We start from the raw sequence: 13333 nt of genomic DNA on the forward strand, positions 1-13333 counted from the left end.
CTTACAATGCTTACATAACCTACTCCGATTACTAGCTTGAAGCGGTTTGGCAATTTAAGCATTTTTATTTTATTATTATTTTTTTAAATTTGTGTAAATAGCAGTATATGTATTTCAGATTCAATTAAAGAGCCAGATAACAGATACCCGTGCTGAAAACGAAATATCTACAGTAGGCTAAAAAGGGCACTAACAACACCTTGGCTTTTAGCGATGGAAAAATTCCGGTTTTATTGGGTAATGGGCCTTGATGTAGTGAAGGACGGCAATACTTCAACCTCCTCAAGTTCATTTAGTACTGGTGCATATGTAGTAGGATGCTCTGCTGAAGGTTGTTGCTGGTCAGAAATGGAGCTAAGCGAATGGGCTGTCAAGAGCTCGACAAGTTTCCGCGCGTCTTCGTTGTTGAACTCAATTTTTTTATGAACTGTTTTACCAATGTAAAGTTGCTTAAATTTGCCCTTGAGTCGGCGCAGAAGGTAGCCCGAATTCCAAGCGCTAGTTGTCTCCTGGCTCAGGTAACCCACAAGTTTGGCAATCACTTGCTCAGTGCTAATTAGCGCTTCATTTTCCTTTAATTGGAGAGTGACAATTGCTTCACTTGGTTGGATCTTTTTGGGCTTAAATCTCGCTGACATCAATTGCCCTTCCGAAATCTAATTACGAAAGAAAATAACGTTAGTATTTAACAGTCAATTGATTTGAATCTTGTCCTTATACCTTTAAACGAAGACGAGCCATCAGAGCGGGAAAAGCTACACGAGATTTTCTAAATGGATAGGCAACTTTTTTGTTCATAATAAAAGTGATGGGTCCAATTTTCAATTGAACATCGACGACATGGATACTGGAGTTCTCTCGTGAACCGATCATGACATCGCCGTTTCTTTCAATCAATTCAGCGCCTTCCACTCTGGTAAACGATCTTCGTGAATAACGTTTCGCGTATGCTCGCTGGCGCCTTTTGCTCATCTTTGGCTCTTTGCCTTCATCCTCACTAAATACAAAAATAGCCAATGAATACATTTTGATCTTATCTTTCCGATTGCGCCAATTACTTACAGTTCAGTAGGCTGTTCCGTAGTGGACCCATTTCTGCACTTGATTTCCTCTTCACTGAGTAATTTTAGGTTATACTCGACAGCACCGTCCGATAGCACAACGGGAACAGGCTTTGAAGTAAGGTAATATCGCTTGGTGCTATTGTTTGTTTGACAAGTAACATTGGCGGAAGTTTCGGTGATTGCCTCTTCGTCATCATCGTCGTCATCGTCATCGTTATCGTCCTCTGTGGCCTTATTAGTGTCCTCTTTCGCGGTGTTTGCCTCGGCTGATGTTTGCGATTCATCTTCAGTATTGGCAGGTCCCTGCTTAGAGTCCTCCTCTACATTCGTGTCATCTTCGTTATCTTCCACATCGGCATCGGCAGTTTCCGCTTCGGCTGTTTGATTTCTTGAAGCGTTTGATGTATTGGTTTTTTCGAGTTCAACGAACGTCCAGGGTACAATTTTCATGTCCACGTGAGGTTTACTAAAAGAGCGGAATTTTATTTAAAATTTACCATATATTCTGAGGTTCATTAAACTTACTCCAGTCTTAAAGTGAATGTCGAATTCCCGTTGCTCAACGTTCCTGTGAAATGCTCGAGCATCTTGTCCATGGCGGTATTCAAATTGTCGGTATGAGATGAACGCTCTGCGTACTGAATTTTCTTTAAGAACTTTTTCTTTTCATTCCAGCGGTTTTTACGTTCATGGAATCGCCTAACTAATTATTTAAAGAGCACGAAATAAGAAAACGCTATTAAATTTGTTTTTTCTAAATCTCTTGAGAACTGTTCAATTTGACAAATTTTTACCTTTTTTACTCCATTTGTGCTCTTGATGGGGGTGATGATGACGATGATCCATAAAACGATTCTTTTCTCGTCTGAGTAGCCATTTTTTCCTCCACTTTTGTTTTCTCTCCGAGTGTGAAATTTCGTGATGGGCATTCGCTTCGGACGGATTCGCTTCTTCTTCTTCTTCTTCGCTTTGGTCAGCCGTCACGCATACGATGCACACCTTTACCTCCTTAGTTGATCCATCTGCTAAACTATCCTCTGTACTGTTACCTAAATAACGTAGTCGATAATATTTTAAGTTGGGCGAAACTTCAGGTTTGAGATTTAATTTGTAATAGCTAGTAAATAGTAATTAATTTCGTTCTTACCTTCACTGGTGGTCGTCAAAGCAGACGAGATGCAACAAAGGGCTAATAAGCCAAGAAAAAGTAATCTCATTGTTAATTTTCCAGCCAGCAGCAAATGAATGTAAAACTTTATTAAGCTCTAAGAAGAAGTAAGATGTCTGTTGCTTTCTAAAAGTCGTCTGTGCAATCCTACTGTCGATTTCAGTATTTATATACTGTAAGCCTGTAGTGACGGTTCAGTGGGTTCCTTATTCTGAAGAAATCTTTTCTAAAAATTGCTGATGAAAATGCCGTTAAATGCGCAGTAACCCACGTTTCAAAGATGCCGACTGGGTTCTTCCATCACAACATTTACAAACTTTTCTTTTGACGGTGTTTACATATGGATTGACTTTTCTAGACTTGTGGTCTATTTCCTCAAATAAACAAAACTAACCTATAACACGCTCGGCTTGTGGGGGGTCCAGAATCAAGATTCGGTATACTCATATTTCGGTTGTCAACTTCTCGGTAAAACTCGGTTTATCAAAGACATATGAACAACATGTCATGTGTTTGGTTTTTTCCAGAAATTTCCTATCTTGATCTATTTCGACATCGTTTTGATGCAAACTGAAGTGCAAGCTTCGGAAAATTATTATAGCAGACTTTGCCTTGTAGAATTTCGCATTAGTTGAAAAATCGAAGAGCAAACGTATAGCACAGATAACCTCAGCCACTGTATCCTATCACCGCCACACAGAAGTTGGATTTTGATTTGAAAATCTACATCCAACTTATTAATCTAGTGGGGACTAAATTTAATTTAGACAGAATTTTTGCGTGCGTATTTTATGCTTAATTTCGTTCGTTCTTTAAGTTTATGCCAGATCGTTCTTTTTTATTTAAAAAACCACAAAATTATCAGAAAAGGGAGTAAAATCAAGCGCTGAAAGCTGAGCCGATTCGATTGACTAGCGATGCAGTTGAACTGTAGCGTAGTGCTGACATTTCGACAACTCAGACACTGGTTAGCACTTGGTCCCGTGCAACCCTGACATTCATTGGCGCATCTTAAGCATGTGCGGCTCTCCTCGTCGGCATAATAATCTTGTGGGCATTCGTCTTCACAAACTTCGCCGTGCTTGTACTTTGAGCATTCGTGGCACACCTGATTTTATTTATTGAGAAATCATTCATTAAAACTTGAAAATATTCTTGAATTATTTCTGATTCTTACCGTTTCGTGAAAGCCATAACCATTGCACTTTTCGCATCGCGAGTGACATTTGCGACAGATAGCAGCGCCTATCAGCGCTTTCAGTGGACCTTGCTCCTGCAACTTAACCCAATCGTTGTAGTATCCATCCGGGCACGTTTCCGCCTTTTCCAAGCAACGTTCCTAATGCGAATAAAATTCAGCCATTTTTGTTGAGCAACATTTTATCATCCATCAGACTAACCACTTCGCCGTCGCTTTTAATAATGGCTTTATCGCAAGAGCTGCAACCGCTTGGTCCGATATTGTTCTCTGGTCCTGTGCAACCGTCGACACAATTCTCGTGACACGGAGAACATTTTCCGCTATCGTTGAACTTTCCCATCGGGCAAGATGGGACACAGTATGGTCCATCTTTGGCATTTTTGCAAGCTGTGCAATTTCCAGGCCCTGGACCCGTGCAAGAATCGCATTCGTGATGGCAATATTTGCAAAGTTTAGGGGTTGACCTGTAAATTCTATTTGCACATTATAATGAATTTGATTACGATGTGTTAATTTAATTTTCCAAACGAAACAAAATCATACCCTAAGTTAGGGTCGCAACTTTTAATGCACGTTTCGTCCAGTTGAAAATGGGCGCATGAAAGACATTCGCCGGGTCCAAGACCCCAGCAGCCATCAAGGGAACATTGGGTGCTACAGACGAATCCAGACGCTTTGCACTTCTCCCAAGGTTTGTTATCGACGGAGAGAGCCTCGTGTAAAAGCGACTTCATGATTTTGGTCCAGTTGATGCTGTCGGCGAAGCAGAGTTGCTTGTTTCCCAGGAAAGTGGCACTTCCGAAATTGATCGTTTTTAGAGAGCGCAAGTTCAACGATTGTAACGACGTCTTGTATATAAACAATGACGAAAAGTACTCAGTCAATTGACTGCCGCCAATCTTCTCCAAGTTGCGGAAATAAAACAAATTTTTGAAATCTTCGTGCGAAGCCTCAATATTGAAAAATCCAGTGATTTCCTGAAGGGTGGAAAAAACTTCCAGCCGATTTGGATGCATTAGCGGATAACGCGGGCCGAACGTGAAATTTGGATAAATATGTTGGAAACCGGTAAACGAATGGTCGATGATCGTTAGGGATCCTTCAATGACGGTACAGTTTCTAAAGCTCTCAATGTTTCCAACATGAACAAACTCGACGCCCTTGCATGTCTTTGGACACGGTCCGTCGCAGATAACACACTCTCCGTCGACGGCCATCTTCTTGGGTGGACAAATAACGCGGACGCAAGTATCATCGTCTCTGAGGAAATTTTCGGGACATGTTTTGACGCAACTAGAGCCATATGCAAATTTTGCTTCTGGGTTCGTCTCCCACGAGTGGGTGATGGGATTGTAGCGCTGCGTTGCAGGACATTTTTGTTTGCAGACGCCATCGTCTGAGAAATTGCGACAAGCCTGTTGAAGGGAAGGATTTTTAAAGTTGCACAATATTGGCAAGTACTAAAACTGGAATTAGTTTTCATGTAATTATTACCAAACAATCGCTTGGTTTGGGTCCGGTGCAGCCACCAATGCAAAACGAATGGCAGCATTCACTTGACTTCGGTCCGAAACATCGGCCTTGATTGCACTCAGAGCTGCAATTGATTTTGGAAAATTTCTGGCAATTTTCGGCACCTTCGCCCCAACAACCGCCCTCACACGAATCATGGCATGGCGGGCAGTCCCGCTCCGGATCCGTAAAATTGTAAACGTTAACGAATTTCGATCCCGAACCCGTGATGATCTCCTCCCAGTTGATGGTTTTCACGTGGCACAAGTTGTAGTTGTTGAACATCCCGCAACTTCCAGCCAAAATGTCTGAAAATATAAATTTAGATTTGAGTCATTTCAAGATAACAAACTGTAATAATAATCGATACGATTACTGGTATGGGTCGTTACCTCTTAGAGCGGGCATTTCCAAAGTGTGCATTTTGGAGAGGATGACAATTAGGGCGAATCCTTCGTCGCCATGGGTGTTATATTTGAAGAGCGTCCGTCCGCGTATAATTTGTAAAGCGGGCAAGACAAATCGCCGGACGTCGACGTAAGAGATGAGAACGTAACCGGTGACTTCTCGAATGTGTTGCAAAAAAGTTAGATCCAAGGATTCCTCCTGGAGCCAAGTCAGCTCCAGATTGCCATCAATGTACGTGCAATTTGTGTAGTTATCGCGTAAATTTAGATAGTGAGCAGACCGGTTAGAAGGAACCGACATCCGGCTGCTGGTACCAACGCAAACTGATCGAGACACAAGATCAGATGTTACCCTTTTTAGATTAATGTTCAATATAACAAAGAAATATTTCGATGCAAAATAACTTAATTTTTATAATTACCTTTTTCTTCTTTTCGGGCATCATCAATTGAAATCTGATCATGGACGTTGCTCAATCCGACTGCTGAACTGTCTGACATGTAAAATAGCAATACGCCACTCAAGCAAAAGAGCAAATGTAGTTTCAAGCTAGGTAGAAACATTCTCAATTAATTCGGTCTCTCATGCATGCGCAACTGCTGGAAATCAAATAAAATAATAAGCACGAGCGACGATTCTGATTCTGTGCTATCTAACAATAACATTCAATCAAGATTGGGGGTTCTGCTAAAGAAAAGATAACCTTATTCACATTGATGATCAAGGAAAAATAAATGCAAATTTTTTCGATCGGATCAGTGTTCAGAATTTGCCTTGATATACAGTATAATTAATCATAAACATCGTTATCTTGGTTTATAGTTCACGCGTTCGTTTTTTCCCGCCGTCGTCGTCGTCAAGGCTTGTTTACAGTCACCTAGCGGTCGTTAGGAAGACGACGTAGTCTAGTGAAAATCCGGGAGCAAAACAAAGCATTTCACATGGCAGAAATTCGATCCCCCGTTTCATTAGTTTCAGTCGAGTTTGAAATTTTTGGAAAAGTCCAGGGTATGCTTGATTACGGATCTCTGGTCAATTAATACTGCAAAATGAATATTTTTGATTCAGGTGTTTTCTTCCGGAAATGCACTCGAGATCAAGGTAGCAAACTAGGACTGAAAGGATGGTGTCGAAACACGGAATCTGGAACAGTTGAAGGAGTCTTAGAAGGAACTCCCGATCAAGTTAACATGATGTAACATATTTTTTAAACAAATGCTGATAACTGTCTCATTACAAAATATGATGGTTTTCTTCAGGAAAGAGTGGTTGAGATACAAGGGGAGTCCTCAGTCGCGTATTGATAAAGCGGAATTTCGCAACGAAAAAGTCATTGAAAGCCTGTCATTTACTGCATTTGGTGTTAAAAAATGATTCGGCGTTTGACCGTGTAATTTATTTCAAATGTCAAAAATACATCGTTTTTGTTAATGGTGGTAAATAGGTCTGTTGCTATTGGTTACGTTCAACTGTCGTCTGCTAGTATAAAATGAGAATAATGGTGACGACTGTGTGACTTCTGGGTAAAAATTGACAAAAACAAGTTAATTCATAATGGCGGAGCATATAAAAGTAATCAAAGTCGTTTTCTTATTTTAACAAGATTGATCTAACTCTAGCTTTTCTCAAATTTCAGGATGTGCTTACTGCTGTATCCCATGGAATTTTAGACAGTCTTAGAGGATTTATCCTTATATTTACGTTGGATCGTGAAATTGAATTACAACGTAGTCTTAAACGAGAAACCAAAAGCAAAATCGTAAGACGTTCTCATACAAACACATCTGATGCTTCCAAAGAAAAACAAGAGTAATTGTGAATTATTAAAATTTAGTTGAATTAAAATAAATTTTTGTTTGGTTTTGTATAGGGAACCTCGGATACTTCACAGAACACTGCAATGCAGTCTGTTAAACGGAGGAGTGTTTTGCTTATCAATATTTGCTTTCAATGGAATAGTTTTACCTTTGATTGAAGCCCTACTTACATTCAGCTTCAGTTTTGGAGGGCAGCTAAATGCTGCTCAATGGGTCTGGTCTTGGACTTCACCTGTGCTATCTGCAACTTTTTCAACTTTATGGATTCTTCCTTTGTTTGTTTTAAGCAAATGTGTGAATTGCTTTTGGTTTCAAGTATGTTTAGTAGGTTCAAAATTGAACAATTTTAGATTCATAAACCTTTTTTCAGGATATCGCTGATGCTGCTTACAAATACTCGAGAGGAAGGCCTCAGCTGTTACCAAGCATCAGCAAAATGATTGCAGATATGCTTTTTAGTATGGTTATTCAAGCACTGTTTTTGGTTCAGGTAATATGGGAAAAATCACTATTGCCTGAAATCTAATCTCATTCTTAATATGATTTTAGGCCATGATAATGGGACTGCTGCCCATTGCAGTGTTCAACGACTTGTTGTCAATGCTTCATTTGTGCCTGCTTTATTCTTTATACTCATTTGAGTACCGGTGGTTTAATGAGGGTTGGGAATTGCCAAAGCGCCTTACTCACATTGAAAACCACTGGCCTTACTTTTTTGGCTTTGGGTTGCCACTAGCAATCTTAACTTCCTTGCCCTCATCTACTCTAGTCAGGTATGCTATTTCTAATATTTACAAAGTAGTTTTAAACTAATTTACTTAGTTCAATTTTCTTTCTTTTCTGGAAATGTAGTGGATGTGTTTTTTCGGTGCTCTTCCCATTTTTCATCATTAGTGGTAATGAAGCTCAACCCACTACTAAAGCCAAGTATACATGAATGCACATTTTCCGAGTGAACAAAGAATAATTCATTTTCAATCGATTTGAATGTAGAAACTATCCTTTGAGGCTCTTTTCTCCCGTTGTCGCACTTGCCAATACGGTACCAGCAAATATTTTAGATCTTTTTCTCATTTCTAGTTAATACTTATTTTTATTTATTTTTTAAATTTTAAAAGATCTTCAACCGTACCATCGGCCGGAGACGATCAACCTAGCTGCCATCATCACAACCTCTATTATTTTTAGCTTCACATTTTTACCCTGAGCGTGTGACCGAAATCTTTGTTCTTTCTTGGTTGTGAACGAATCATTTTGTTCGCGTACAACGGATCATCAAATCAGGATGTGTACAAATACGGGAATAAAAGGTCTTGTTTTTTCTATTATAATACCAAAAAGAAAGTTTTATCGTCCAAAAAAGTTTACAATCTATGATTCCTCGAATCTTCTTTGACGTCGCTTGAAAAATTTATGAGACGGCACATAAATGGAAACGAGAAAAAGATTTTCCCCTTGTAATTTATATTTCAACACCTTATATCTTTGACAGTCAGGGCGCCAGCAATCCTTTTATGGAGAAAGCCGGGAGTAAGGAACCGGAGAAAAAAGGTGACCAAACATCGAACGGCGACCCTCCACCAGGTACAAATATTGCCTCACCTCACATAAAGCCCGTAACTGAATCAACAATCGCATTATTATTTGCCAATGATTTCGGGGGTGATGTGTATTGCAAATAAAGGGGAAAAGCAGTTGCTTGCCCACGAGCTTGTTCCAGCTGTTCAAATATAGAGCAAGCCTTTGGTTTTTGGCTCGCAGCCCGGATATGCAATGACATTGGCAGCTAGTGATTTTTCCTTTTATTGTCCCCGACAGTTTGCCGTCAAAAGGACAAAAAAGAATAAGCTAGCTTGCTGTATATGCACAACAAATAATCAAACGCCTGATGTGTTTTGGATCTCCCCTCCGCCCTTCGATGTATTTCGTCAACATCAGTTTCCCCGGCTTTTGGCACTGTGGTTCTTATTGGATGTCTACAATAAAGGAAGAATCATAAAGACGATAGCGCTCTAAACCTATCAGCAGCTGTTGCTCTGTGTGTGATTTTAATCTGAAAATGATTAGATTTCCTTGGAAATATAGCCAAGGAAACTCATATATACGTTTTCATGCCTTGATGGAGGTGGATTGTGATTTATTTCATCCGTTGCTATCCGGTAAAAAGGAGCGAAGCAGTAAATAATCGACACGAGACGTAGGGGTACGGCCGAACGGCGTTGTGACTTTGCATTCGAAATTTAATGCATGCATACGGCACACTCGGGAGGCGCCAGCTAGACCCCAAGATTCCTCATAGATCCCTTCTAATTCACGGTATGGAACGGGTGAACGGGTAAAGTTTACGAACTAAAATCACTTAGACACATGATGAATAACCCAAGACCATACATTATTTCGTTAGTGATGTACGGTACGTATAAAGTTCATGGTGACAAATTTTTATGCGGATATTATTTTACACACACGGTTCCAGGCTGCTGCTGGAGTGTAGTTGGAGAGGGGGAGACGTGTATGAATAGATGCCATGGCGGCGCACAGAAGTGCACACAAAGGTGTTTGTTTGTTTAATACAATAATCCGCTTATAAGTGTTTTGGCATACACACTCCTCCTCGGCTCACTTGGACGGTAGACGTGCACGTATACATTTTCCAAGTTCCTGATATCTACTGAATAACCCCTGTGGCAACAGATGGGCAGCTGAAGAGAAAGAGAGCAAGCTTTTCGATCGGCGAATAACTAATCTTCTTCCTTTTACGTAGGTTTCAGGAGCGGTTCCTTTTCACTGACGAAGCTCGGGTCACGTTCGTATAAACACACCCAAACAAGCTCTGCAACTCTGCGTGTGTGTAGAGCTAATCTCCATGCAATCTGTTACACTCGGCGTCATGTGCGTGGGTGTGTCAATAATATTCTATCAAAGCGCAGACTGTCCCTATTTAATAGCTGCCATCGCGGTGCATTGGTGCTTCAGTCAAATAATTAAACAACATCCACGTTTTCACGAACTGCTGGACCAACCCACCGTGTAGCCTTTCAAGTTCGGTCGTGGGCGCGTGTACTGTAATGACACTTCCCAGTTGGTGACATCAAACAAGGGGGAGGATCAACAACGTCAGAAACGGATGGTTTCCAGTCCAATTTTCCAACAAAACAGATCGGTATTCCAGGATTAGGTTTTTTCCGAAAAAAAAACACCTCGTGGTTGTCGGAATGATTGGAATGGAAAACTAGTGAAAATAATCGTGACGTAAAATCGTCATGCTACTCAAACATGTTTGGACACGCCGTGGTGTTGAATGAAAAATACATCAGGTAGAAAAATGATAAGAGATCGTAAAAGAAAAATGTCACGACATACTTTTAAAAGATGTATCGTTTTTTCTCTGATTTTAGATAAATATTTGTATTTTACGAGTGAAAAGAAAAAGAAAATCTGTTTTTAAAAAATTGACAGCTCGTGAACGATCGATGGCAACGGTGTCGTGAAAATTGAGAGAAAAAAAAACAAAAGACAAACACACTAGTTGTCGTCTTTTGTATTTATGCAAAATGTGGTCACTCGCACAGTGGCGCCCACGCTGGAATGTAGTTTGTTGGTGGCTCGAGGGAAATCTACTTTGAAAACTTAAACTTTAGCTCTTCTTTTGTGTGATATCGCGCCAACACCTGGCAAAACTTGATGACAATTCTCACGGTGCTTTTATTAGATATCTCGAAAAGTGTGTGAGGGTTTGGAAAACTAAAACTAAACGAAGAAAACAGCCCCGCAAGCTGTTTCCCGGTTTTTTCGATCGCACGTGCCCTTCACTACACGACCGTTCCCCCCTTGAAAGAAGACACCAAGTTCGTCACCTGCTGCAGTGAAACCCCATCCCCAAAAAACTTAAGTGATTTCAAACTTTTCCTGCTGCATTACAACTTGTTTAATCAATAACTTGGCGAAAAACTTTTTGTGAAATCCATTGGCCGATTTCAGACACAATCAGCTGATTGCATCCAGAAAACTCCACGACACACACACACACTTGATATTGGGGTAAGTCACGAAAAAGTTTTGTTTGTTTTTTCCATCCCCGCTCACTTCAATTAGCTGATGGTGTTGTTTAGTCTACTCTATGTCTTATTCCCAAAACTTTGTTGCGTTTGTGCCTATTATAAAGCTGAGCCAACTGGGGTATTCGTTATTCACGCTTTAATCGATTCGTGAGCCTCTGTCTAACAAGGGGGACTCTTTGTTCTCTCTCCCCACGTGATGGCTAATGAGTCGGGAAAGTGTTTTCATTCTCCTTGATCAAATATTCAGACCGCGAGTGTTTCTAAACTATTAATTATAATGGGAAAAACCCCAGCAGTCAGGCCTCTATTGAAAAGTTGTTTGACATTTTGAAGTGAGTCGCGCTAAATTTAATTCGCTTGATTAGCTTAGTAGCCTAACCCATTTGATCCAATCTGCCAGTCTCATTCTATGTTTACAGCTGCGTGTCTAACAAATCGAATGTGTTTTCGCGCCTCACCATTTTTTGGGGGCCAAGCAAAACAGGCCGGCTGTTTTTCCCTCGATGATTTCCAGTGTGTCTAAAATAGTGAAGAGGAGCTAGGGCTCTCCGATTTGAAAGCAATCGAACACACAAAAAAGTCTCTTGGAAAAAACTGTCGTCTCTTCGTGAGAAGAGTGTCGAGGGGTGATGCGTCCATCACAGAGAAACGTGAGAGGAGACGGGCCGTTTCAAGTGCTCTGTGCCACGTTTGTCTAGTTTCGAGTTGAGAGAACTCGAGAGAGAGTGAAAAGAGTCTCTATAGAGAGAATGGAAGGCGCTTTATTGGAACCGAGTGAGAGATTACTCGAGTGGAGATACAAAAACACTTTTTCTTTTTTTTGGGTGGGATTTTTGTTGGGTTTCAAATGATGGGTGTACACTAGCTAGGGAAAAACATTGATTTTCGTGAGTGTGTGTCTGTGTGTTTGGTCTTATTTTCTCAATGTCGTTCTTCTTCTTCTTCCTTTTTGGACACATTTTTGCTGACTCTTTTCGTTTGGGTCGCTCGTTTTCTTTTGTTCCTACACGATCGATCTTTGTACCGATCACGCCGAGCCTCTCTTTCTTTCCCCCCAAGCCTTGGCCTATTGTTTTACACATCTAAAAACACTGATGGTGGGGTTATGCCCCAACTAAAATCGCGTATAATCTCACCAAGGAAATAATTAAGTCATTTGGATTCATTATAAAAAAAGGGACGAGCTCTTTTTATGGGGATGTTATAGTATCTAACATTCTCGATCTTTTCCTGGAGAAATCGAGGAAAAAATAGCCAACACATCCCTTGTATTTTTTTATTTGATTTGAGATTGTATTACAATTATGATTTACGAGCGAACCCGAGATAGTTTCCTTTTTATTTTTAAAACTAATGTCAAATTGGCCTTTTTTCTTGTTCATCTCCAATTTTTTGTTCATTTTTATATTATTTTTTTTATTGTTACGGGGGGGATTGATTAAAATCATTTCCATAATCGTAAAAAAAAGGGAAAATATACTCCGTATAATATACCATGTAGAGAGGCAGACAGACTCGGAGCCTTTAGATGAGTATCATCTTCCTTCAAAGGGGCATCCCCGGCTCTCTATCTCAAGACAGTGGAATTTTGTTTTATCCCGTCTTATCCCAGAGGCTCTCCATTTTTATGTATTGAAAACAATATAAATGCCTGGAATTGTCGGTCGTACTGTCTTTATCTAACTCGCTCCAAGGCATGCCGAACGAAATTGCTGATACATCCAGTCTAAAGAAGATTTTGAGAGAATGGGCATTTTCCAAATAAGGGGACTAGTGTAGGTTTTTTTCATGAACATACACACAGCATTTCAGATGTTTTTCTAAAAAAGAAAACGGAGAAATATATATGTGTGTATATAAATAAAGAAGTGAGCTGAATTTGAAACGAGACCATACCCCGCTGGGTTTGGTTCCTCGCTCCTGTCCCTTGAAGCATATCAACCACATTATTAAGACGTACAACTGAAATATGTTTCCTTTTATTCGGTTGTTGTTGTATAGCTCCTTTTTTTTCTTTTTTTTTGCGCCTGTCCAAATTGGCTCGATCTCTTTTGCTCGTTACGAACCGGAGAAAAGAAAAAAGAATTCCCGGAACACTTATT

At 40.2% G+C, this 13333-nt stretch overlaps 5 protein-coding genes across 7 annotated transcripts in view; 3 read left to right on the plus strand and 2 right to left on the minus strand.

The window, feature by feature from the left end:
- Nucleotides 1-88: 88 nt before the first annotated feature.
- On the minus strand, nt 89-2618 carry LOC124193485. Its single transcript, XM_046587335.1, has 6 exons — nt 2212-2618; nt 1859-2113; nt 1590-1767; nt 1063-1530; nt 721-997; nt 89-656 (listed from the first exon to the last, which is right to left on the minus strand). The coding sequence occupies exons 1-6, from the start codon at nt 2279-2281 to the stop codon at nt 231-233; spliced, it is 1674 nt and encodes a 557-aa protein (XP_046443291.1). The 5' UTR covers nt 2282-2618; the 3' UTR covers nt 89-230.
- Nucleotides 2619-3036: 418 nt separating this feature from the next.
- Nucleotides 3037-6073, minus strand: LOC124193483 (epidermal growth factor receptor-like). 2 transcript variants are annotated; one of them, XM_046587331.1, is made up of 7 exons: nt 5775-6073; nt 5338-5676; nt 4928-5253; nt 3977-4848; nt 3633-3906; nt 3410-3571; nt 3037-3340 (listed from the first exon to the last, which is right to left on the minus strand). In XM_046587331.1, the coding sequence occupies exons 1-7, from the start codon at nt 5914-5916 to the stop codon at nt 3071-3073; spliced, it is 2385 nt and encodes a 794-aa protein (XP_046443287.1). In that variant the 5' UTR covers nt 5917-6073; the 3' UTR covers nt 3037-3070. The 2 variants fall into 2 exon arrangements, with proteins under 2 accessions (XP_046443287.1, XP_046443288.1); XM_046587332.1 differs by having other exon boundaries at nt 5338-5705; nt 5775-5830.
- Nucleotides 6074-6189: 116 nt separating this feature from the next.
- On the plus strand, nt 6190-6794 carry LOC124193489 (acylphosphatase-1-like). Its single transcript, XM_046587341.1, has 3 exons — nt 6190-6361; nt 6422-6548; nt 6613-6794. Exons 1-3 carry the CDS (start codon nt 6295-6297, stop codon nt 6725-6727), a joined length of 309 nt encoding a protein of 102 aa, XP_046443297.1. The 5' UTR covers nt 6190-6294; the 3' UTR covers nt 6728-6794.
- LOC124193488 (etoposide-induced protein 2.4 homolog) lies at nt 6791-8501 on the plus strand. Its single transcript, XM_046587340.1, has 8 exons — nt 6791-6925; nt 6990-7162; nt 7224-7485; nt 7541-7660; nt 7720-7943; nt 8023-8097; nt 8164-8212; nt 8289-8501. The coding sequence occupies exons 1-8, from the start codon at nt 6908-6910 to the stop codon at nt 8325-8327; spliced, it is 960 nt and encodes a 319-aa protein (XP_046443296.1). The 5' UTR covers nt 6791-6907; the 3' UTR covers nt 8328-8501.
- Nucleotides 8502-10641: 2140 nt separating this feature from the next.
- Nucleotides 10642-13333, plus strand: part of LOC124193484 — a 53383-nt gene continuing 50691 nt past the window's right edge. For both annotated transcript variants that reach the window (XM_046587333.1, XM_046587334.1), the window contains exon 1: nt 10642-11211. The gene's annotated coding sequence lies outside the window, so the exon portion shown is untranslated. The remainder of the gene's footprint in view (nt 11212-13333) is intronic.

Source organism: Daphnia pulex, chromosome 5 (genome assembly GCF_021134715.1).
Source record: "Daphnia pulex isolate KAP4 chromosome 5, ASM2113471v1".
Classification (NCBI taxonomy): Eukaryota; Metazoa; Arthropoda; class Branchiopoda; order Diplostraca; family Daphniidae; genus Daphnia; species Daphnia pulex.

What these genes read in the sequence shown, in the direction of transcription:
- LOC124193485 (XM_046587335.1), bottom strand. Translation starts at nt 2,281, where the DNA reads ATGAGATTACTTTTTCTTGGCTTATTAGCCCTTTGTTGCATCTCGTCT. An exon ending in TTTGACGACCACCAGTGAAG is followed by an intron (nt 2,114 to 2,211) that starts GTAAGAACGAAA and finishes TACGTTATTTAG; the next exon opens with GTAACAGTACAGAGGATAGT. An exon ending in ACATTCACTTTAAGACTGGA is followed by an intron (nt 1,531 to 1,589) that starts GTAAGTTTAATG and finishes CCGCTCTTTTAG; the next exon opens with TAAACCTCACGTGGACATGA.
- LOC124193483 (XM_046587331.1), bottom strand. Translation starts at nt 5,916, where the DNA reads ATGTTTCTACCTAGCTTGAAACTACATTTGCTCTTTTGCTTGAGTGGC. An exon ending in TGCCCGAAAAGAAGAAAAAG is followed by an intron (nt 5,677 to 5,774) that starts GTAATTATAAAA and finishes TGTCTCGATCAG; the next exon opens with TTTGCGTTGGTACCAGCAGC. An exon ending in GTTATGGCTTTCACGAAACG is followed by an intron (nt 3,341 to 3,409) that starts GTAAGAATCAGA and finishes AAATAAAATCAG; the next exon opens with GTGTGCCACGAATGCTCAAA.
- LOC124193488 (XM_046587340.1), top strand. An exon ending in TGAATTGCTTTTGGTTTCAA is followed by an intron (nt 7,486 to 7,540) that starts GTATGTTTAGTA and finishes ACCTTTTTTCAG; the next exon opens with GATATCGCTGATGCTGCTTA. An exon ending in AAGCACTGTTTTTGGTTCAG is followed by an intron (nt 7,661 to 7,719) that starts GTAATATGGGAA and finishes ATATGATTTTAG; the next exon opens with GCCATGATAATGGGACTGCT.
- LOC124193489 (XM_046587341.1), top strand. Translation starts at nt 6,295, where the DNA reads ATGGCAGAAATTCGATCCCCCGTTTCATTAGTTTCAGTCGAGTTTGAA. An exon ending in AATTTTTGGAAAAGTCCAGG is followed by an intron (nt 6,362 to 6,421) that starts GTATGCTTGATT and finishes TTTTTGATTCAG; the next exon opens with GTGTTTTCTTCCGGAAATGC. An exon ending in CCCGATCAAGTTAACATGAT is followed by an intron (nt 6,549 to 6,612) that starts GTAACATATTTT and finishes GGTTTTCTTCAG; the next exon opens with GAAAGAGTGGTTGAGATACA.